The 23,463-nt window shown below is 39.2% G+C and overlaps 1 protein-coding gene across 7 annotated transcripts in view; it reads left to right on the forward strand.

Annotated features, from left to right (window-relative positions):
- Positions 1-23,463, forward strand: part of CFAP61 (cilia and flagella associated protein 61) — a 126,294-nt gene that overhangs the window by 35,656 nt on the left and 67,175 nt on the right. For all 7 annotated transcript variants that reach the window (XM_028738344.2, XM_028738347.2, XM_028738346.2 and 4 more), the window contains 6 exons: positions 331-370; positions 3,307-3,446; positions 5,846-5,972; positions 6,284-6,361; positions 7,451-7,657; positions 10,647-10,781. In XM_028738344.2, coding sequence (XP_028594177.2) covers positions 331-370; positions 3,307-3,446; positions 5,846-5,972; positions 6,284-6,361; positions 7,451-7,657; positions 10,647-10,781 — 727 coding nt within the window. The remainder of the gene's footprint in view (positions 1-330; positions 371-3,306; positions 3,447-5,845; positions 5,973-6,283; positions 6,362-7,450; positions 7,658-10,646; positions 10,782-23,463) is intronic.

Raw genomic sequence — 23,463 nt, forward strand, 5'->3', positions numbered from 1 at the left:
CTTTCCCACGGAAGCTTCCTGCAAATGCTCATAGAGGTGGTCTGTTTGGTCACTGTGAGAACAGAATGCAGGGCTAGGTGGGCCTTTGGTCTGATCCAGCAGTGCTCTTATGTTTTCAGAATTGGGGTCATGGCCAGCAGCACAGCCTCACTCCAACTTGAATAAGGCTTATCATCATCTTGATGTATCGTTTTGTGTAGTTAAAGCTGCACTCAAAAAACCTCTTTAAGGTTGGAGAATGCTTTCTAGAGTAGGTAGGAGTATTATAAAATAAATACTGCACGGTGGAAAAGTCAAGATTTTTGTAAAATTATTTGTTTTTATTTGCAGGTCATTAGATTTCATGAATTTTGTTTTCAACCTTTTCCCAGTAAGTATGTACATTTTTAAAGCCTTTGCTTTGCAATTAATGAATGAAAGCAGACATTGCATTTCCTTGTATTGAGCCAACTTCCTTTTAGGGGAGCAGAGAAATGGCAGGATGATTTTAGGGACTATTGCAAGGATTTGCTAGTGCACAAATCAGAGGGATTGCAGTGCAAATCAGCAGAGAATAAACAATATCGATCCTAGGATAATGGGTTTCAGATAGAGCCAAGGGGGTTAAAATGACATTTCCTCCTTCTCTTCCTACCCAGCTTAGCTTCCAGGCATCCAGCTACTAAACTTCAAGGGAATTTTTTCTGGTCTCCAGCCCTTAAACCCTAACACCCATTTCCATTTCCTAACATTTCTTTTGTGACTGCTATCTCCTAGGAGACCAGAGAATGTCTCTTATTACCTAAAGTATGCCTGTACATACCTGAATGTGCAGAGTCTGATACAGAGGCATTTTTGTGCATGCAAGAATGCCAAGCTTCTGTGGGGGGCTGCTATATTTATTTTTAAATATATGTTCCACTTTCCCCCCCCCCCCACCCAATGCAACCAACAAAAATCCATAAATGCAACCAATTTTCATTTACAATATCACAGTTCTCGTGCTTGTAGAATAAAAATGGAAAATATACAAGTGGAGCAGGGTAACAATTTAATAGTTGAGGGTGAATAGTTTCAAGGTTTTCTGGCTCCCTTCAGCTACTTGCCCTTCCATATTTTAAAGCACAATACAAGGAGCATGTGGCTCTGGCTCCATCCAGCTGGACAGCACGTCCTCAATGCCTCTTATACTCCTGTCTCCAGAGTCCTGCCAAAATCAAACACTGCAAAATAAGCCAATGGCCAGTCAGTTCTCCTGGGGAGGTGAGACTTACTACTCTTGAGGTTCACTTGGATTTTGGTGCTTACAGAGACAACAGCAGGACTTGGGGAGCTTTCCAAGGCCATGCAGGTGCTTTAGATTCCTGTCAGATTTCCTCTATAAGCCTCAGGCTCTCACAGGGCTGTTGGAAACCTTTAGACTCCCAACTCTCATCAGCCCCAGCCAGCATGGCCAGTGGTCAGGGATGATGAGAATTGTAGTCCAGCAATATTTAGAGCAGGAATGGGGAATCTTATGGCTTGGTGCCCAAATAGTTAGATAAAATACAGAAACACTAACAGCAGAAAACCTCTGTGGCTAGTTACATATTCAGTTACAGATTCTGTGTTCAAGAACAGGTCATAATTGTGGAAAGTGAAAATGAAAAGTATGTAGAAAGTATCTCTATTTACTGTGGACTGAAATATTTATTTTCAAATTCAGCCTTTTCCAAATGGACAGTTTTTTACTATTTCATAAAATGCCTGGTAATTACTAAGGACTATATGTATTACAAAATATTATATTTGTATAAATATACTTAATCTCTGTGGAAAACATGTTCTCATCAGGCTAATGTAATAATAAATAATATGTTTTTATTTATACCCTGCCCTTCCCGGTTCAGGAAAACCAGGCTGAGGGCGGCTAACAACACATTTAAAACACTTAATTGATGCTACAAAAAAAAAAAAGCATAAAATACGGTATAAAGCGTAAATAACAATAAAATCAAAAATCAATTTAGGGGGGAAATCCATCCAATAAACATTAGATGATCACCAGGGCTAGCTGGCTAAATCAGTCCCACTTGGGCCAGCGAGGAGACCAGAGGAGAACCAGCTGTGGGATCCCAGGGCGGGCAATCTTCACAAAAAGGGGAGGGGGAGGGAAGGGAAGGGAAGGGAAGGAAGGGGAATAAAAGATCAGGCCAGGTTCAAATTGAAAGCCAGGCGGAATAGTTCTGTCTTACAGGCCCTGCGGAAGGAAGTTAAATCCTTTTTTTTTTTTAATAAATTTTTTATTGAGAGTTTCAAAGGTTTTTTATAACACAAAACAAAACAAAACCATACAATAAACGTAACAAACATAAAAAAAACCAAGTATAACTTCAACCCTTACTTTCTTATATCTTACTTTCCCGACTTCCTCATACCTCCCCTTTCTGTATTCCAGTTTCTAATTAATTGTTCAGCAAATCCTTCCCTTATTTTTAACTTAATTTTAACCTTACTTTTTCTCTTTAACTTATCCATTACCGCTAATAACCACATGTTTTCTAATCCAGCGTCATTTTAACATTCATTAATTTTGCAATATTTCTTTAAATCGTCCTTAAATTTTTTCCAATCTTCTTCCGCTGTTTCTCTTCCCTGGTTTCGGATTCTGCTCGTCATCTCTGCCAGGAAGGAAGTTAAATCCTGCAGGGCCCTGGTCTCATTGGACAGAGCATTCCACCAGGTCAGAGCCATCACTGAGAAGGCCCTGGCCCTGGTGGAGGATAATGTAGTATAATGTTCTCCCGAGCAAACCCCATTGAAATGAATAGGAATTGTGCCAAGAGCACCATGCATTTTAGTGGGGTTTGCCCGGGAGAATTTCACAGTGAATTGAGCTCTGTAGAGAATAAGGGATTAAGCAGATATTTCATTTCATTTCATTTCACTTTTAATTTGTAGACTGCCTTTCTATATTACGATACACAAGGCGGTTATGGAACTGTGACTGCTTTCCCGCAGTTACTATTACACTTCTTGTGATGAATATATAAATCACATTGAGTCCTTTTTTCATGCATTATGGCTTGGATCCAGAGAACTGCTTGTGCAGCAGGATTCCTCCTGCTACCCCTCCTCACTGCAGTTTCCTGCAGCACATCCCATCCCATTCTGGAGGGTCCTCTAACCTTCAAGAGCCTGAGCAAAAAGGAGGAGTTGCAACCCTGCTTCTTTTGTTTCCATCCTATATGTTGCATATAATATTGTCTTTCCCTATGTGTATTTCCTTAAACAGCTTACTTTCCCCCCCAGTTTTTGTGGCCTAGTGTAGTATATTATTTCTTTCAGGACAAAGACTTCTGCATTATCTCGGTTCCACATATGGTGCCTGAATTTTATCTGATCCAGAATTTTGTCCGGGTTATACCCTTTAGCAGCTGTACACTGGATCAAGAGCTCTATGTGTTTCACCGTTCAGGATTACTCAAGTTAGTGGCACATTTTGCTACAACAGAAGATTTTGTGGTATTGCTTGTATATGAGTTGTTGTCACACCATTTTAGTTTTACTCCATCAGTTTATTTCTTTTTATAGTCTTTGCTAATCAGTTGCTTTGTTTGTGGGAAACAAATTATCTATAAAAAGTTCTATTGCTAGGGTCTGTATAATTTAAAAGGGCCTCTTAAAGGATTTTAATAGTTATTCTGTGGCAAAAGAGTTGGGTACTTTAAGCAAGATATGCATTTACTGGTAAATGAAAAGACAAAAGCGAAAGCATTATAGGCAAGAGTTGGATTGAATATAAAGAACTAGACCACCTAGCTCTTGTATAAAGATACCCAAGTTAAATAGTATAGTTTCTGGATAAGATGTGAATGTGAGCTGAAAACTAACCAGTAATGGAAAAATTCTGAGTAACATAAAAGCCAGTGTCAGGCCCTTAATAATTCCTTCCTGATGAGGAAGTAAAACAAAGATCAATGTGATGTTTTTGTACAGTGAGGTTTTAAAAGACATGTGAATAAAAAGTGAGTTGCTCAAAATGGATGAAAAGCAAAGCCCACAGAAGCAAGCATAGAGAGACAAGAGAGAGGACTTGTGAAAGTGCAAAGTCAGAGAGGTAAAGGGAATGGCTCTAAATGAAATACTGATTAGCAAAGCTTTTGACAAGGAAAAGCCCTCACATAGAGTTTAGAGGATGGGAAATTCAACTCTAGGCCTGCTACTTAACAAGAAAAGATGAAAAATAATACATAACAGGGTGTAGGCTGAAATGCTTAATGGATACTTCTCTTCAATTTTGACAGCAAATCATCATAATGTCAAATGAATTGGGCTTCTAGAATGAGTTGATTCCTTACTGAGGGCAAAATAAGCATAAAGAGGCTAAATGTATCTTTTCTCTTAGTCTTTGATTCTCATAATGGGTCAGCTTTTTATGTAGGTACCAATTTTTCAGGTATTGTTCTACCCATTTTCAGCTGCTTATTACTAATTGCATGTACAGAAACTCCCTGTATTTTGTGAATATATACTGGGGAGGTAGAAGTAGTCAGTGTTTGACATCCAAAAAAATAGGAGGAAAGTATCAAAAGATGTCATAAAATGTATCCTGTACTATATTAATAATAGATAAGCAACCAATTCTGATTTATAAAATTTTCCCATGTTTCAAACTTACTGCTCTTTCCAACTCAGCAGCGTTTCTCACATACAACCTCTACTCTGTGGAAAGTTTGCAAAAGGAAAATAGCATTGAAAAATAGTAGCAACCTCAAAATATGCTCAGTAACTTTCCCATAGTAGTTCTTTTATGGTGCTGTTTTGATGTTTTTGTGGACTAGTAGAGTTCTTGCCTCTTTAGGCAAGGAAACAACCGCAGACATAATGATGCATTTACTACTGGTTTTTTACTTATTATTTTGCAAAACATTCTATCTGTGTTAACCTCTGATGGCTCAGTCATTTGATGGGCAAGGATCAACAAGTGGTAAAATGAATGTGTGCCAACTCAGTCTAGATGACTCCCTGGTATATAAATAATAAAGGAGTCTACAGAATGTGCTCTGTTGCTTGTCAATGAAAGGTTAGTGGTTTATCTAGACATAAGCAGGTACCTAGGAGTATACCTACTACAAATCTTTGAGCACTAGATTTTAGGGAAATATGATTTGTAATAAGTACAGTTGATCAAAATATGCAATTTTATTTAGCTACTTTTCACTGTTCTTGAATTGAGCAACCAAGCACCCATCAGCTCAGCCAGCGGTATGCTCTCTTTGGGTGAGATGGCCACGTGGTACTTGTAAGAGTGGGTGAATATTTAACAAAGTTATTGGACGTTGTGCTGATCTGGAAGGATTTTTGAATTAGAGGCTCCATCTTTGAACACTGATATCTAATATGCACATTTTAGAATCAAGTGGTGGTTATGTTTCATGAGAGACTCTTAACAGTTACATTTAAAATGGAAAGTGTTAATCCAGAACTGGTTCATAATGCTTGGCATGTTCACAAATACCCAGTACTTTTCAGAGCAAGTGGAGAGATGCTCATACATTCATACACCAAAACTCATCTCCCAGAATTCTTTGAGAGAAGCCATGCCAGTTACTGATCTCAAATTGATGTATGTTTGTTTATATGTACACTGTGAGGTGTAAGAATATTGAATCCTACTTCAGCTTTTTGTCTAGTAGAGGAGCAACTCAAACCAGCATTAAAGGGTTTTAAGTGATTTGATGTCACTGCAGTGTGATAATGCAGTATCAAAACCAAAATTTTCCTGGTGATAGTCACATTTGGGTATTTAAGCCTGGAATCTGAGACAATTTGTAGATGCCATTTTTTGCTGCATATACAGGATTTGGGTTTATTTCTCTAACAGGTCCTTTATTGTAAGACCAGCAAGAACCAGTGATGTCGCCGGTGTTGAATTACTAATCCAAACTTTGAAATTGAACAAAAGTATATTGGATGACCTAAATGGCTACATATTGGCACGAAGAGATCCAGTAAGTTGTTACACTTCATTATATTGCTTCTGTTTGAACTTTATTGTGAGAGTGTTCAAATAGGAATCTGCTCATTTGTGTATGCTAAACTGGCAGTCTTCAAAATTGCTGCTATACTAAACCAGTGTACAGAAGACACCTTTCTGGTGCAAAAAGTAAAATGCCCTTTGGGCCTTTTATATTATTATAATCCATGTCAGAGTGTACTGTGTGGGAGGGGAGCTGAGATGAGATGGGTGTTTAAATAAAGAACATTAATTAAAGTATTAGAGTAGAAGAATGTACACCAAATCTTTTGCTTTGTTTTTCAGGATGGAACACCAATTCAAGCATTTGTAGCAGAAGTTTTGCATCAAATTGTTGGAATATCAGTTATTAGAAATGAAACGGTATATATTCTTATATGCAGATCTTTTCCTTTTTGCTGGAAGGATTTAGAACACTAAATTAATGTTAAATGTTCTCAAAGTCAGGAATGTTTTTATTCAGATAAACATTTTGAACATTCGCTTCCTTCCACAGCTAATGTGTGATGTGTGAATAATGTTTGAACAATCCTTAGTTAAAGGAGAAAAGAAAAACAAGATTGCTGGAGGAGAAAATTTTGTATATCCCAGCAATATACAGTTTTTCTCATCCACAGTCTTGTTCTTCTTTAAAACAAAATGAGGTGCTAAATTCAGAATGATATTTACCATAAATGCAATTTGTATGTTTTTGTCCCTTTTTTCTTGAAAAACAGAGATTCAAGGTGATTTATTCTGTCTTCAAACAGAAGAAATAGTTTTGAAATGAATCATTATTTGCTCTCTTTTGCTATTTTACAAAGATAAGGAAGTTTTATAAAGGCAGGCAGGCTCCATCTAAGAAACTGAGTGACCTTGCCAGCAATTCCTTATTAAATTTCTCATTTTAATATGGTAGAAAACCATATGACTTTAACTCTGGATGATATGGAATGCAATATCTTTAAATTGCTTCCAACAGTTAGGGGCTTCCTGTAATTTGGTAATGAGGATCAATCCACAGTTTCTAGTAAGCCAATAACTGGTCTTTTTAAATATAGTTGTAAATAAAAGCAAGACTATGTTGTTTTTTAAATAAAAATCCCCACTTCTACCAATATGCTTAATTTTTAATAGTTGTCTATATGGTCTTGGTTTTAGGACACAAAACAGCCAGACATTTTAAATATAGTGTGTAAATAAATGCAAAACTGTTTTTAAAAGCTACTGTTTCATTTTCAAAAGCTACCTATATGGTCTCATTTTACAGTACAATCAACTGGGAAATGATCTGCACAAATCCCACTGACGTGGAACTTGTGCAGGAGAGTTTCCTGGTGTATAGTTACTTCCTTGGTGGTAGTGATCCCTCTTTCTTGAAAGAAAAACAAATACAAATATTTGCATTATAGCTGTTCCAAAACAGAAGCACAGCTCTTTCCTTAATCAGTATATTGAATTCATGTTTTCCAGGATATAGAATATATTCGCTCACACTACAACATTGAAGACTTTATTTATTTCAGTCATCACCAGCAGGAAGAGCATGGTCACCTTTACCATTTTGCACTGAATCCAATCTTTCATCACTATGCAAAACATTTTATGAAGGAGATGCTTCGACTAGCCTACAAATCTTGTCTCTATTACCCTATTTATCCTCAGCCTGAAGATGGCAAGGTAAACTATAATCATTTAGTCAAGAAGTAGATTGATTTTATATATGTAAATGTTGCTGATTGGTTTTTAATTTTATTTACTCTTTCCCTTGAGTGTATGTAGAATTTGCCAACAAAAATGTACACCTATGTGTAACAATTGGAAACCATTTCTAACTTACATAGTTAGAAATAAATACAACCAATAGAGATTCCCAGGGCTCACACAGAAGGATATATTATTATTATGATAATTAATTACTAATTACTAATTATTAATATTATATATTATATGTATTGCGTATAGTCGCATCTGTTTGTCTTTTAAAACCCACAGAAGTGTGCTTTCTATGTAGAATCCTAGAATTAGAAGAGAGTCAGTTGGTTGTCTCAACTTATTTCCATCAGCAAGAGCTACGTTGTGAACTTTCTTGAAAACCTCCAGGAAAGAAGATTCTTCATGCAGTTCCTTTTTAAATAGTTAATTCTAGGGCCCAACCTTACTTTTATCCAATGAGCTTCAAGGTCACATTCCTTTTAGTGTGCATAGGACAAGCTTTTTGTTTAGGATACTTCATTTCAAAATGGCTCAATAGTAAAGCCTAAAAAAGAATAAATAGCTTTCTCTACATCGTTTTCATTATTGATATTTACTTGCTTAAAATAATGGTATAGACTGGGTTACGATGAGGTTACCTGAGGAATTCAGCTTGCTTTAGCCAGAGCTGTAGTCACACTGATAGCCATTTTAGAGAAATTCCCTATAAAATAAGGGTGCAAAGCTGCCACCTACACATCATGCTTTATTTTTAAACCTTTACATCTAAGTTTCCATACTTGGACATAAATTTGAGGGATAAAAATATAAGGATCTCAGATTTCAGTATGTTCTGCACACACTATACCTTTTAACACACATTCTTTCCCTCAAAGAATTCTGGGTACTGTAGTTTACCCTTCACAGAGTTACAATTCCCAACAACCCTTAACAGACTATAGTGCCCAGAATTCTTTGGAGGGGGGGAAGTGTTTTAAAGGAATAGTGTGGATGCAGCCTTACTCCCTCATCTCATACTGAACAGTTGAATGCTCAGCTCTTCACAGAGGACTCTCAAAGGACTTCCTTCAAATACATGACCCCGCACCTTCTCTCATCTTGATATTCATTAGCATTAGGAACCAAAAGCTCATAAGCTTTGGTAGGTCAGCCTCAAATGTTTGAAGATGGACTGATTTTGAACAAGGGCTCAAGAAAATGTCCTTTGTACAAAAAAGACAGTGTAAACTCTGAAGGAATGGGCCTCGATCCAAAGAAATACTTCTGCACATGCTCCCCATGCTGCATTGCCTCTTTTAAGCTCTGGAAAAGGACTCCCCTAGTCCCTGGAAGGGAGAGCAGGACAAGTCTCAGTGCATACATGGAATGTTGCACATGGCTCTTGTGATCACAGTTACCGAGTCCTCTTGCTGTTCGTAGCCCTTTTTAAGATCTCAATTTCAGATGAGCAAGTTACATTTTATGACCTGAAATATTACCATGACCCTTATTCAGGCATTCAAGCCCTCACCCAATTAGAAATACATGAGGCAGGGGGAGTAGGATCATGCTTGCAGGCCCCATCCCCTCTCTTGCATCCCTGTTGCCTGGCTCTGCCGCCATCCACAGAGCAGAGAAAAAGAACTGAATTGGGCAGCCTGTTCTACAAGTGTAGGCTCCTTACGTGGTTTGGAGCCCTGGTCACATCATGGGGGAAGCTTAGGCATGTAAAGAAGACTCCTTGCTTCAGAACCTTGTCTGACGTGTGTGTGTGCAGCCCGATAACCCTAACCCTAACCCTTTCCCCTTGCATAATTCTACAGTGGTACCTCACAAGACGAAAAGAATCCGTTCCGCAATTCTCTTCGTCTAGCAGTTTTTTCGTCTTGCGAAGCAACCCTATTAGCGGATTAGCGCTATTAGCGGTTTAGCGGCTTAGCGGCTATTAAAGGCTTAGCGGCTTAGCTGCTAAAAGGCTATTAGCGGCTTAGAAAAAGGGGGGGAGCAAAAAAAAATCGCAAGACTAGCAAGACGTTTCATCTTGCGAAGGGAAATTCGTCCTGCGAAGCAACTCAAAAACGGAAAACCCTTTCGTCTAGCGGGTTTTCCGTCTTGCGAGGCATTCGTCTTGCGGGGCCCCACTGTAATTGCTTATGGGATTGAATGAATGCCTGACTATAACTACCCTATATGCAACTGAAATGGGGGGAAATTATGCAGGAAAGAAGCATGAGAAATACTTGGTTCTCTTCTACACTGAAGAAAATTAAGTTTTTTATGGGATGTCATTTCTGTTTAAACAGCAGGTTCCAGACCTTTTTTTTAATGTGACAGACTTTTGGAAACTTTTTTGTTTTTTGCATTTCCTGTTGCTCCTCAACTGTTGTTTAAATGAAGATTATAACTAAACTTGCAGTAAGGTAAATGTATTTTTAATCATTTCCTGTATTTATGGAAAGATGGAGATTTTTTCCTTCACGTTTATGCTACTTCATTAACGTTTGTATTTGAATGAAATACAGCATTTGTATTTGAATAAAAATGACTTTTTACTTCATGTGCATTTTCTATGTGCATGTTTAACTTCTCCTTTGCCAAACAACCAGAGGTGAACAGTAAGCATGTAACGTCCTTAATGAGCATGGATGAAGATGATTCATGATTGCACTGAAGGAATATATTCCTGTGGGGAAACTACTTGTGCTACAAAATCCCATAAACCAAACCACTTGTTTATCTGTCGCTCCCACTGAGATAGTAATATAATTACTCTCATAATTATCTTCATTAGTGTCAGGAATTAGCTGCAATCCATTCCTCTGCTCTGAGAGTGTTTATTTATTTTTTGGTGATATTTCTCCTGGATTTAATCAAGAGGATAAAGGATTCTTAAATTCACAAAGCACCGCTACAGACATCTGTGATGCACTTTTATGACATTATCTGCGCTAAAATATAGCTTGTTGTCCTTCAGTTCCAGAATCCCTGTGCCCATTCCCTGACATCTGCCCTTCATTACATGGTTCCCGTGCGACCAAGACGACAGATTGTCTATCCTCTGGAAAAACTTGGCATAAATGCTCCAGCAAAAGAGGTCTCTAAGGATCAGGTGGGTAACAGAAGCAGCAGTAAGCAAAAGGCATAGCTCCAACTAAATGTAGGATTTGGCAGATGGGATGACATTACTGTCTTAATGTTGGTGTGCTGCTTCTTAATTATCTTGAACCTGATGTTCATGCCCTTACTTTGTCGTGCTCTGCTATCTTTTTTTAGCATGTATTTTCAAGCAGAGAATTGCAACTAGCAGCCTTTAAATTATTCAGAATGTTGATAATAATAATTTGAGTATTTAAAATGGTCAGATTCACAGAATGGATATTTTATCAGACTATTTTATTCTGCAGTTTGATCCTTCCCTGAAAAACAAAGTCATGGGCTTGTAATTCCTTCTATAGCTTTCCCCTCGTCAAAAAGGCCATTTGCACTAGTGAAAAAAGCACTATCTGTCTGTGGTCATAAAAAGAGCTCTGCTGAACCAGAGCAGCAAAGTTTCATCTAGCCCAGCTTTGTTTCCTTTCGGTGGCCAAAAACAGATGCCTCTTGGAGCCCACAGCCTCTCTCGCTGTCAGCTCCCAGCAACTCAATGCTTTACCACCTCTGAGGTTGCTGTATAGCCATCTATTTGTTTATTTATTTATTTAGCTGTGTATGTGCAGTCAGCACTTTAAATAAAAGTATATCAGTGCTGATTTTGAAAGAAGAGAAAATTCATATTGAAAATTATGGCAAATAGCTGGCCTATCCTCCATGAATTTATCTAATCCCTTTTTAATCATGTCCCCAGCCCCAACAAGGGAGAAGTGGTGTGCGCATTGAGGATGGTGCTGGATGCAGTAGGTGGGCCATCTGTTGCTGTGCATGTAGATCATTAAATCAGAATCTCTTCATGTGGCTGTTGGACATGGGGGGTTTTGTGCCCCCACAGTTGCCCCTTGCACATCTAAGCGTGGAAACCTATTCCTGCACATAGATTCACCTTTCTCTGATTGGGGGACATAAAATGGAGCCACATTTACAACTGCATTCAGCAATATTCTTTACATTTTTCTCAGTGTATTTTTTAGTTTCTTAGCTGTTTATTTATATTTCATAAAATCATGTACACTGTTTGATTGTAAAAAAACAAACACACACAAAGCAGTTTACAGAAATAGTGTACTGATGCTAATTGGACATGCAGAATTTTTTAAAAGGAAAATGGATTTAAAAGGAAAATGGATTGTGTATCTGTTCATGTCCATGTTTAAGTAACAAAGGAAGAAATATGCCAAGATACCTCTTCTTTGTTGGTGCTAAGTCATCTACTTGCAAATCACCTAGAAAAAGATACATAAAGGTTTTTGTATTGGTTTTATGATGAATGTTACTTTTCTGACACAAAGAACTTATAGCACAGTTCAAATTTTCCATTTCATATTTGCTTAATAGATTTTTGGCTTCACAAATCTCAAGTAGCTAAAATGTTTCAAACTGTGCCTCAACCGTATAGATTGTGGTTTTGAATTCCCCCCATATTTCTAGAACTTTTTCTCTACTTCTTTACTTTCTGCTACTATTCTATGATGAAATCTCCTCTGTACTTCTATTTTCTAATTCCATTCCTTCCTTTCTGTCCCAATCTTTTAGTAATCCTCAGAACCATTACATTTTACATTTTTCTAGCACAATTTCACCCTGCTTTTCTTGTGCTTGCTGTCTCATTTGTGAAGAATCCTTTAGTTGAAAACAACTTTTATATGCACACATCTCTTTCATTGTCTATAGAACTATATATCTATATTAATATATAGTTTTCTCTCTATCTATATATTTATTGTTAAAATAATTCCTGGTTTCCATTTTCTCAAGATCCTCTTTTCTGATTAGTTCATGCTCTTCAAAATAGGAATCTGTTGTTTGTTTATCTTGGTATTGGACTAAAACCTAATTAAATACTAACATATTTATGCCTTGATTCCATCCTCCACACATATATATTGTTCTATCGGCTGTTCTGATCCCTTCCACATTCCCTTCTCATGTCCCTTTTCTGCTTCTTCCCAGCATGCCTTCCTTTAATTCCTGGAATTTTCATATTAGAATTTCTCAGTGACATTTCCCCACCAAATTCCCCTACCAGCCATCTCATTGCTGTCCAGATCTTCTGTCCTAGCTGCATTCCATATGCCCTCTCCTATCTCTGTTCACTTGTCTCCTGTGTACTGTCTTATACCTTGGTTGTTCCCGTCACCGGCTTGTCCTCAGTTGCCATAAGGAAAAAGTGTTTCTTTGTGATTTCACCAATGCGTCTTGGAACGTAACCCCTGTGTAAATGGGGGGGGGGGTTGCCTGTATGGGGGGGGGGAAATGTCCTAAATTAGTCCTTTGTTCTACCATGTGCAATTCTCTGCCGGTGAAAAGTGACACTATAGGAAAGTTGCAGGAGCACTAAAGCTATATAAAGAAGCAAATAATAAACTCATCTCTTTCTGGCCTCTCACAGCCTCTAACATTTAAGGTGTATTGGATCCCAGACGTCCCAGGGCACATGAATCCATTACCTTGCTGAAACAAAGGATGCCTGGGTCTGGTCATTGCATTGATGGGAGACTGCCTGGGAACCTAGGGCAGTCCTATCAGCACATGGGTTTCTACTTGCACAATGGGAGGAGCCCCTAGACCAGATTTAGTAAATGTGCAAGGGGAGGAGAGGAGGAAATACTCAGTTGCACAAGCAGAAAACCTTGCGCTGACGGAATGTTCACATAGGGCTACTTTGGATTCAAACATACATGTCCGTCCCTATAGGCTCCATGATGGAAGAAAGCCTAGTGCATGCTACACTAAGTTGCTGTTGTTTGAGATTGATAATTATTGTGTGAAAAAAATACTTTCTTTGGATTGTATCCAACTAAGTTACACTCAGAATAGACCCTTTGTTTGTTTGTTTGTTTGTTTGTTTGTTTGTTTGTTTAGTTATGTATTCATTTATTAAATTTGTATTCCACCCTATACCTGTAGATCTCAGGGCAGATCACATTATATATATATAAAAATACATAATAACAACAAAAACAAAGTCAACCCAATAACCCCCCTTTCCACAATACATTTTAAAAGGGCACTGGATGTCAGTCAGCCAAAGACCTGGTTGAAGAGGAACTTTTTGTGTGTATAAGGTGTGAAGGCGCCAGCCAAACCTCCCTGGGGAGAGCATTCCACAAACGGGGAGCCACTGCAGAAAAGGCCACTCCTCATATTGGCACCCTCTGGACCTTTATGAGAAGGGCCTCAGAAGATGATCTCAGGGTCCAGGGTAGGTTCATATGGAGAGAGGCTAGAATTAATGAACCTAAATTATTCATGAAAATTATTTTCAGTGGTTCTACTCTGAGTAAGACTAACATTGGATACAACCCTTTGGTAATAAGTCTGCTTTTAAATCATCTATCTGCTGTGCTTACTGTTTAGGATTGCCACCAATATTTCTGTATGTGTGTTGCTCAATTTTCTTTGGATTTTTTTCTTCCTGACAAAGCTAACTTGATTTATATATTGTACAAGTGTTTTTGTTTTGTCAATAACGTTACAAAATCTGTTATATTGGAATGCTAGTCTGCAACTATTAATATTTCCATTTTACTCCAGAAAAGAAAAGAATAAATATTTAGAGCAATGTATTTTCGCATTCCAGTCAGCTAGTTATTCAATTAGTAATCGTTTCTTCATTTGTCAGGACACTGCCAAGGATGCCAAGGAAGGGGAAATTGATCATGTGGTTTAGAAGAGAATAAAGGTCACAAGAAATTCCACAGATATAGGGATACCAATGGGCTCTTCAATAAGCCATAATAGTTAGAGGTGTTTCACAGGGAGAACAGATTCTTCAGTGAGAGTATCCCTTTTGGATCAAGGGGGAAATGTGGTTTAAGCAGAATATCTTTTGACAGTATTATTGTTATCCCATGTGAATAATTAGCTTGAGATTAGCTAATTTTTAATAACTGTATTTTAAACATTTATTTTCAACTTACTTTCTCACCATCTGGAAGCAGTCTGCTGTCCATCTGTCTTTTTAAATTATGAATATGACCCTGAAATAGGTGCTATAATTAACAGTAATAACTGTTCCATGATGCAGAATAAAAATGTAATATGTTTATTTAATTACTTCTTGATTCTGACCATCCATTGTTCATGTTTTATTGTATCTTTATTACACTCTGTCAAGTTTTATTATGTACTTCAAGATTGTTGTTTCTCCTGCTGCTGCGAATGCAAAAAGGCTGCAGAATCTCTTGTTATTGTTGAAAGATTTCTCAGCTTGGTAATGGTTTATGAAATACAGGTTTGCATTTCCTAATCCAAAGACAGGTGGAATATTGATCACAGTCCACTGATCAACTGCAGCCTGGGTAATGGTGTACTGGTGACCATTATGTGATGAAAGCTGCTGTTGCACAAGCATTAGCTTATGCATTTTCAGTTTGGCAATCCATACCTCACATGACTCCATATTAGCAGCTCCCACTATGAACCTGTTTGTCTGTTGCTGCTTATCCTCTTGGCTGTACAATTGATCTTTTCAGGAGTCTGTATAGTTCCCCCAAATGAAGATTGTTTGGAGCTCAAACTTAACTGCATAACTCTTCCCAGGAATTTGCTACAGTTTGAGTCCAGGGGTCTGTCAGCCAATTCTGTGATGTTGTAAACAAAAATTGCCCTTTTCCCTTATGGGGTATCCAAGAGCCCATATAGAGTCCTTACATAGGTTCCCTATTGGTAGGAGAAAATAACAGAGGCCAACCAGAGAATATTGAGAAGCAAAGCAGCTAGTAAGCTTGATCTTTATTGATCTGTTGCAATAGGGTGCTCCCCTCACACGCAGGAAAGGAGGAGGACCCAGAAAAATGGCATGCAAGGCCTTATAAAGACTTTTGAAATTCCCATCCTGTAGATCAAGACCACCCCCAGAAACATCATACATACATCACAGAAGGGGTGTAACCTAATACCACCCTCAGATACATCATACCTACATCACAGAAAAGGTGGTCTAAACAGAAATTTAAATGTTGTTTTTCTCTTGTCCTTGTTTATCTCCTGTCTGGCAGGTTATTTGATTGTATTTCCTGGGTAGCCTGGCCAGTCTTTTGTAATGATAAATACTTAGTTCCTGGGCCAGGTCACAGGCTCACACCCTATTCAAACAGACATACCCTTAACACAGGATTTGTGAAGGAAAAGACAATGGGGAGGCTTTTCCACTTTGACAATGCAGAGAAACACTTGCTCAGTTTAGGAATCAAAATGGCTTCAGGTCGGTCTTCCTGTGCTGATCTATGTACATGCAGTTATGAACATTACCATATATCTAAGACCTCAAAATTCCTATCACTGTGGGGCACCAGAATATTTGGCTGTGGAAGTGGGATGTAGACCCAGATTCACAGGCCAGGCTAGTCAGCACTCCGTTTTGGAGGTGGTATTAGTAGAGTCCTGAGATAAGAAAAAGTTGCTCCCCATGGCTGAGAAAGATGAGCACAAGTCTAAAGCCCTGCAGTTCTTTCAGAACTAATCAGAACCACTTTTTGCTCCCATGTGAAGGTTTCAAGGCATGTTAGAACTGAAAGAGCACTCATCTGGGCATGCAGGACCTCAGTCACAAAAGCCTCCCTATTCATCTTTAAGTTCACAAAAGGAACTCCTCAGCCTGACACCAAATTTGCACCGGTACATGGGTCTGTTGGGGGCAGATTACTGCACTTTGCCCACATGTGGAAGAGCAGATGGACAAGTGGGTTTTGGACACAATGTTGGCTGGATATTCTCTAGAGTTCACTTGTTTGCCAATGCATAGCAATCCCACAAACCAAAAGTCTTGTCAGAAGGCAACTCAACATTTGTTATGCATCAGAGCCATAGAGTCAGTAGTGCCAAAATTGGCAACAAGGGCAGTTAGTTTTCAAGAAAATGAAGTGGAAATTGGGTCGTTTTCAGATCAGCTGAAAATAATATAGAAATCCAAAGGAGCTGAATGGGACTTACTCCCTGATACATGTGCTTTTGAGTCCAGCCTTTTAGTAAAGCATCAATCTGTGATATTGTAGATGAGATCATGTAAAACTAAGTATGGTTCAACAGTACAGCTTTAATTTAGCAAGGTAGAGAGTGATTTTCCAAGAAGTAACTGTTGCTCAAGATTCTGTTGTACGTGAGTAACAAATTGCTAATGATTTGTGTAAAACATGCATGGATGAAAACCCATTATTTATTCTACCATCACTTGTTCCATGTAGTTGATGATTTTATAGCACTAGCAGTCATGCAAACACATTTGTTTTGAGCTGATGGCTGATCATAAATTTTCTCACTGTAAATGTCAGCAGGTTTGTGTATTGCTGCCATTACATCTTGTCTGGAAGCCTGAGCATTATGCAATTATGAGGAGGCAGCAGATGGCATCATTAACAAGAATGCTCTGAATGTTTACCACTTATGTGCATGTGTGAAATTAAAAGTAAGGTGACCTATCTTCACTTTGAAAGCATGATGTCAGTAGTATACAGGTGTTAATGTTGTTTTCCATAAACTGGAATATTCATTCTGGCCTGCAAAGCTGGTTCTTTCTTCATTAACCTTTAGCACAAATCTTGTGGGTTGATATCCTGCTGAGTGTGATGAGAGCTGTTTGGAAAGGCGAGATAAATATTATTCTTCAAATACTAATACCCAGCAATTCCCCCAAAGCGAGATGCACATTTCTGTTTATATCCCATTGTTGCTATTCAGTTGTGCTGTGATTATTAATTTAAGTATAAAATCTGGATGCTTAATTATATGGCACACCAAGATAGAATTTCAAAACTTATTCTATAGCAGTTCTGAAAGTAGGGAAACATATTTTTGTGTATTTCTGTTGTCTTATGTGCATTCACAGAAAAGACAGTACACTCATCCACACTGTTGTTTAATGTGAATAGTAAGTTTCCTGTACCTCCATTGATTATCCATGATGTTCTCCTCCAGATCACTGTCATCCCACACTTCCTTCTCCTTCAGTCCAGATTTTCTCATACTAGGAATACTCTGAAAAGGAGAAAGTGCAGTATGAGAAAATCTGGATTGAGGGAGGGGAAAGTGTGAGAGGGCAGTGATTTGGAGAACATAATATGGACAACAGAGAAATAATGAAGGTACAGGAAGCTTACTATGCACATAAAACATGACCCCACTATCAGTGGGGTTCTGTGATTTAATCCTACTTTGAAAGTATGGAAGTGTAGCTGTGTTAGAGAAATTATAGGCCTGGGGTATTGTAGGCAAGGTATTGTGATAGAACCAGAGGCTGGTCCTGACAAGCCAGGCAGCCTGCTGGGTTTTGGCACATTAAATCTCAGCAAGTGTTTTCTGGGACCCAGCTGCGAGTGTTTTGCAGAGGTGCAGCAGGAGCTTTCCTGGGTTAGACTCAGAACAGAAGCTCTTTCAAAATTAAATGCATATCAAATGGAAATGTCTGACATTTGAAGTCACAATATTAAGGACTCAGAGCATCAAAGTGTTAGATTGAATTTAAGTATGTAACAACATTAGCTATACTGAAGTAGATTCGAACATGCCTTTTGAGGAGCAAATAGTGTTTTGTTTTTAAAAAATTATAACAATAAACATTGAATATTGTATTGGAATGTGATTGTGCAAATTGAATTAAAATGTGTGACTCTGCATGCAAAATCACATTTTACCAGTTTTCTTCATGAAAGTATCAGGCGCCTATCAAAAATAATATTTCATGCAGAGTTTTTGAAGTAAAGGGGGAAGTTCTTAAAACATGCTTTTAAAACACAGCAGTGTTCTTAAAGCATTGCATGTAATAAGTGTAGTTCTGGGCCTGGGTGCGTCACTGCTGTCTCAGTGAGGAGGTGCACAGGTGTCTTGATGCCTCTTGAGGATCAGCATGGACTTGAACTTGGAGGAGCAACTTGGAGGAGTGTTGAGGCTCGTCTCTTTTTCAAAAATATAAAACAAAATCACCCTTGGCCACTTTGTAAGTTGAAGGTAAAAGACAGGCAGCCCATGCCCAGCAGACAAACAGTAGAGAAAGGACCTTTCCCCATTTCTAATCTTAAAAAAAAATCTTTAAAAAACACACATTTTGTATAGGTTGTCAGATGCTCTGAAAGTAGTGCACAGATAACCTCAATAAGTTTTCAAGAAGGGTTGGAGAAAGGGAAGGGTCCCTTCCTCACAGCCTGAAGGGGATGAATGAGTCTCTTTTTCTTTCTGATGAGTGAAAGAAGGGGGCCTTGTATTCCCACTGCTTACCAGTATGGGGTGTTAGTGGAGGGATAGTACCTCTAGTGGGAGACACCTTGTACTCCTTCTGGGACAGTTTGTCTACCTTTGGTCCCCAGCCTGCACTCCGCTCGCACCTGTGGTTCCTAGAAGCTGTTAGCATGCGAAAGTAGCCTCACCCTGGGAAACAGCTTCAACTGGCTGGCTAAACCAGGTGAGGGTAGCCAGTGGGTCTCAAATCCTCTGTGAGTTAGGGCCACTCCCTGCATGTGAAGACAGGCTCTGGCAGATTGAGCGGACAAGCCCAACAGTGGGTCTAGAAGGCTGTTTCTGCACATGCTGTAGAGGAAAGTGAGGGACAGATGGGGCTTATCAACCTGGGAAGCTAGCCCATCTAGGAGAAGGAAAACTCTGATCCTAAACCTTCCCTGCCTTGCAGGATATCGTCAGGTGATGAAAAAGCTAAATCCAGAGTGGAGTCCCTAAGGCAGTTGGATGGTGTCATGTATGCCTCCTTCTGGCAACTCCTGCAGCCAAGCTGGTGCCAAACATATTGCTCTGCTTTCCTTTGGAGCACATCAGTGAGGCCAAGAGAAGGGTCTTGTCATCTGGGCAGCCCAGGACTTTCATATACATTGCCCAGTCTTGCACCCCAGGGAGGTCACTTCAGTGTTGCTAACGCAGCAGCTTGACTTCACCCCCAGAGGTGCAGTCGATTGTCTTTAAAGACAGGTGGATGTCGTCAAGAAGTGGTGATGCCTCCTTTGCTGCCATTGGCTTAGCTGCTCTTACATCCAAGTGTGACTGAGCAGGCAAGTGCTTCTTCAAGGTAGTAGCAGCTTCAGAAGGCAGGGTATAAATAAAAAGAAAGAGTAGAGAGGTGTGGAGGATACAGCAGACCAAGAGAACAGGAATGGAGATATTGAGGAGATCAAGGGCCCAAGGAAGGAAATGGCAGAGGAAACAGACATGAGATGAGTCTCCTCCTGTAGAGAAAGGCAGGGCAAAATTCTCAGATGAGTAAGAGTAATAAAAATGCTAGAAGACTGACAGAAGTGGGGTAGATTAGAGTAGCCCAGAGGAATTAGAATGAACGAGAAAATGGAAAGTGGGAGATGAAGAAGGAAACTGTAGATGGGCAGTTATGAATGGAAGGTTGAAAAAAGTAAAAAGAAGTGTTATACGTAGGATAGGCAATTTTTGTTTTTGTCTGAGGTATAGCAATACAATTCTGCTTCCCAGTGTGACAATCCAGAGGGAGTGTAAAGTGACTCAATCGTGGTTTCCATGGTTACTGCATAGCTTGCTAACTGACCTCCTGCTGCCATCTTGAAGCCAACTGGCCTGAAACAACACAGACTTGAAAAGGGTTCCTGCTATATTCCATCACCTAGCAGACTTCATCTTCTCTTCATTTATTGGATGTGTGTATGCATCAGTACTGTCTTGGGGAAGCCATGTTCCATATAGTAGGATACTCAGAGACAACACACTCAGAGTGACTACATTAGTAGTGTATTCAGTGATCCATTCTTGTACATCAGACTAACTGGCAGCGAGCAATTGTGTCAACCATCCATTGTATCACAGAGTCTGAACACAGGGGTATACAACAGTTTTTGTTGATTTATTCATTCTTGCACCTCTAATTTGTTCTTCTTTTAAAAGAGAATGAAATAGAGGATACCTTAACAGCATTTTTCAGGCAGATTCACTGTTGTAGAAGCTCTGAATGGGTGTTATAGAACTGGAATTAGCAGGTGGTTGGTTACTTGTATGGCAAGCTGTTCTACATTAAATGCCTTACCAAAAGGTTTTTTTTAAGGTATTTAAGCCACAAATAAATATAGTTTGATAGCAATGTATGTACACCGATCATGGATTTGGCTTCATAACTATATGGCCAGACATTTTGAATTGCAGGGGAAATTCTCTGAGATTCGTAAGTGAATATTTAAATGGAGGCTGGATGGGATGAAATACACAAGATTTAACTTGAGTCAATCTTACAATAATTCAATTCATCCAGAGTTTACATCCTCTCTCCTCTTACATTTCTGTAACTTGGGATGCAATTTTTACCTCTTTTCTGGTTGAAAATCAGAACTGGGCTACATGTTGTGCCCATGTTGGTTGCCCCCCCCAAACTCAGCCTCCCTGCCATTATGTCTAGGGTGACTGAGTAGCATCTCTCAAGATTCCCAGGATCTGCACTGTTAGTTTGGGGATATGTGTTGCATGAGGTCTCCTAGATCTGGTGGCAGATCTCTTAACATTTTTGTCTCTTCTTTTTGCATTGGGACTCCTTTTAGCATAGAGGACAAATGGTTTGTTTTTGATACCTTTCTAAAAAACCTTATTTGGAAGAGACAGCCCAAAAGTTAATATGTATTTGGGGCATAAGAAAAGTGGAACACAAATAATATATTGATTTAAATCTTGCTCATTGTGCTAGAGAAAGGAACTAGTTAATACTGGAGACACTAGCTGTACTGACATGAGATTTGCAGTATGCCCATGAGTTTGTGAAATAGTGTGCCTCTTCCCCAAAGTCCTGTGTACGCATTTTAAGTGGAGGTAAAATGTTACTTAAAATAGATGGAGTTGACTTGCCTCATGCAAAAGCGATCCTTGAATTTCACACCCGCAATGCCCCCCTTGCCAGCAACTGCCAGAGAAGTAACAGGAGAGCACTCTGCCCTCCCACGTGGAAACAATGTGACAGGCGGCCACAGTAGGAATGGCTAAGCTCAACACAAGGCCTAGTGCTTGTATTCACAGATAATAAATCTTGCTCTGTTGCATATTAGTTAATGATTACTTGTTCAGGGCTCACAGAATTGGGGTAGCCTTCAAAGGAAGGAAAATGGAAAAAATACATCTTGTTTATCTTTCCCCTTCTCTTGAATCCTTCTGCCATTGTGCCATATAGTATAAAAATTACTTAAAATAAATACAAAATACTCAATAGTGCTTTATTGACATGTGGCATGGGCATCTAGTTGGCCACTGTAAGAACAGAATCCAACAGGGCAAAATTCTTGATCCTGTGCATACTTAGGTAGGAGTAAATCCCATTGAATGGAACAGGCATTAGATTGCTATGCTAGCTACATGCCATTTGTGAAGAATAAAGCAGACTTGCAGTCATTTTTCTTCGGATGGCCTGAAGCAGATTAAGGAAGTAAACCCCCATACCAACCATTTATTAATATACTTTTAACCCACTTTTCAAACAATTTGTATCCCAAAGTGACTCAGATCAATTAAAAAGAGAAAAGGGGTAAGTGCTGCCATAAGACTACTGTCATGGCCCTCCAGCTTCCCAGCACCATATGGGGGAAGGGAGTTCCTGGCCAAATGAGAGGGTACACAGCTCTGCTGACCCTTACCCTTAGACAAAGCTGGCCCTCCAGCTGTTTCGGGACTACAACTCCTGTCATCCCTAGCTAACAGGACCAGTGGTCAGGGATGATGGGAACTGTAGTCCCAAAACAGCTAGAGGGCCAAGTTTGGTCATGCCTGCCCTTGGACCTTTCTGCTGCCTCCAGGTAAGCAGTTATTTACTGCAGTGCTGCTTTTTCCCCAATTAGCCTAAAATGTTTCATGAGTTTCCCTAAGAACAACTCAAAAGTAGCATTTAAGAGCTTTTAGACTAGGGTTTTAAGAAGCTAAAAGTTTACTTAAAAGATATAAAAAGAAGGTAGTTCTTAGGAAGAAGGTTTAAACCCAAGAAAAGTTATATGCACACAAAGGAATCTCCCCAACTTTGAGCAAAAGAACAAAATCCATCCATTTTCTCTATCTAGACACAGTAAGCTTAGTAAGGATTGCCATTCATAAACTTAGTACCAAAGCAAGACACTGGCAAATGTAGTTTGTGACTCATATGCCCCACAATCAAGGTTCAATCAGGTTCTTGGGTATTAATTCCCAACTGCATACAGACTGTGCATGGCACATGCATCTTCAGTGGGTTTTCCAGCTCCCACTTTGAACCCAGACAAGTCGGTTTGGCAAGCCACCCCATAACCCTCAATCAAACCTATACCCCAGGTTTCTGTTTTTATGACATAGTACAGTCTAATAAAGTGAAGTCCATCCTCGTCACACTTACAAACTAAAAAGACAAGACATGCAAGGGAAGGGAAGGGAAGTAACAGGAAAAGATAGAGAAGGGCGAGCAGTTTTTCAAGTTCAGAACGAAGTTGTGATTTAGAAGCAGGTGTTTTTATCTAATGGGGTTAGGTTGATTTTCCTTTCCTGGTGTTCTTGATGGCTCTTGTCCACCCTATTACATTTTGTAGCATTTCAACTTAAGATCTCATAGTCTTTTCCTTATTTCAGCATTTGTAGGCAGTCCAGCAGTCCTGTCCCTGACCCCTTCTTCGGGTACCCTACAGTTACTCCCAGCAGCTCTCTCCCATTATATCATCTACCTAGAAGGGTGGGGTGGT

Source organism: Podarcis muralis, chromosome 8 (genome assembly GCF_964188315.1).
Source record: "Podarcis muralis chromosome 8, rPodMur119.hap1.1, whole genome shotgun sequence".
In the NCBI taxonomy this organism is placed as follows: domain Eukaryota; kingdom Metazoa; phylum Chordata; class Lepidosauria; order Squamata; family Lacertidae; genus Podarcis; species Podarcis muralis.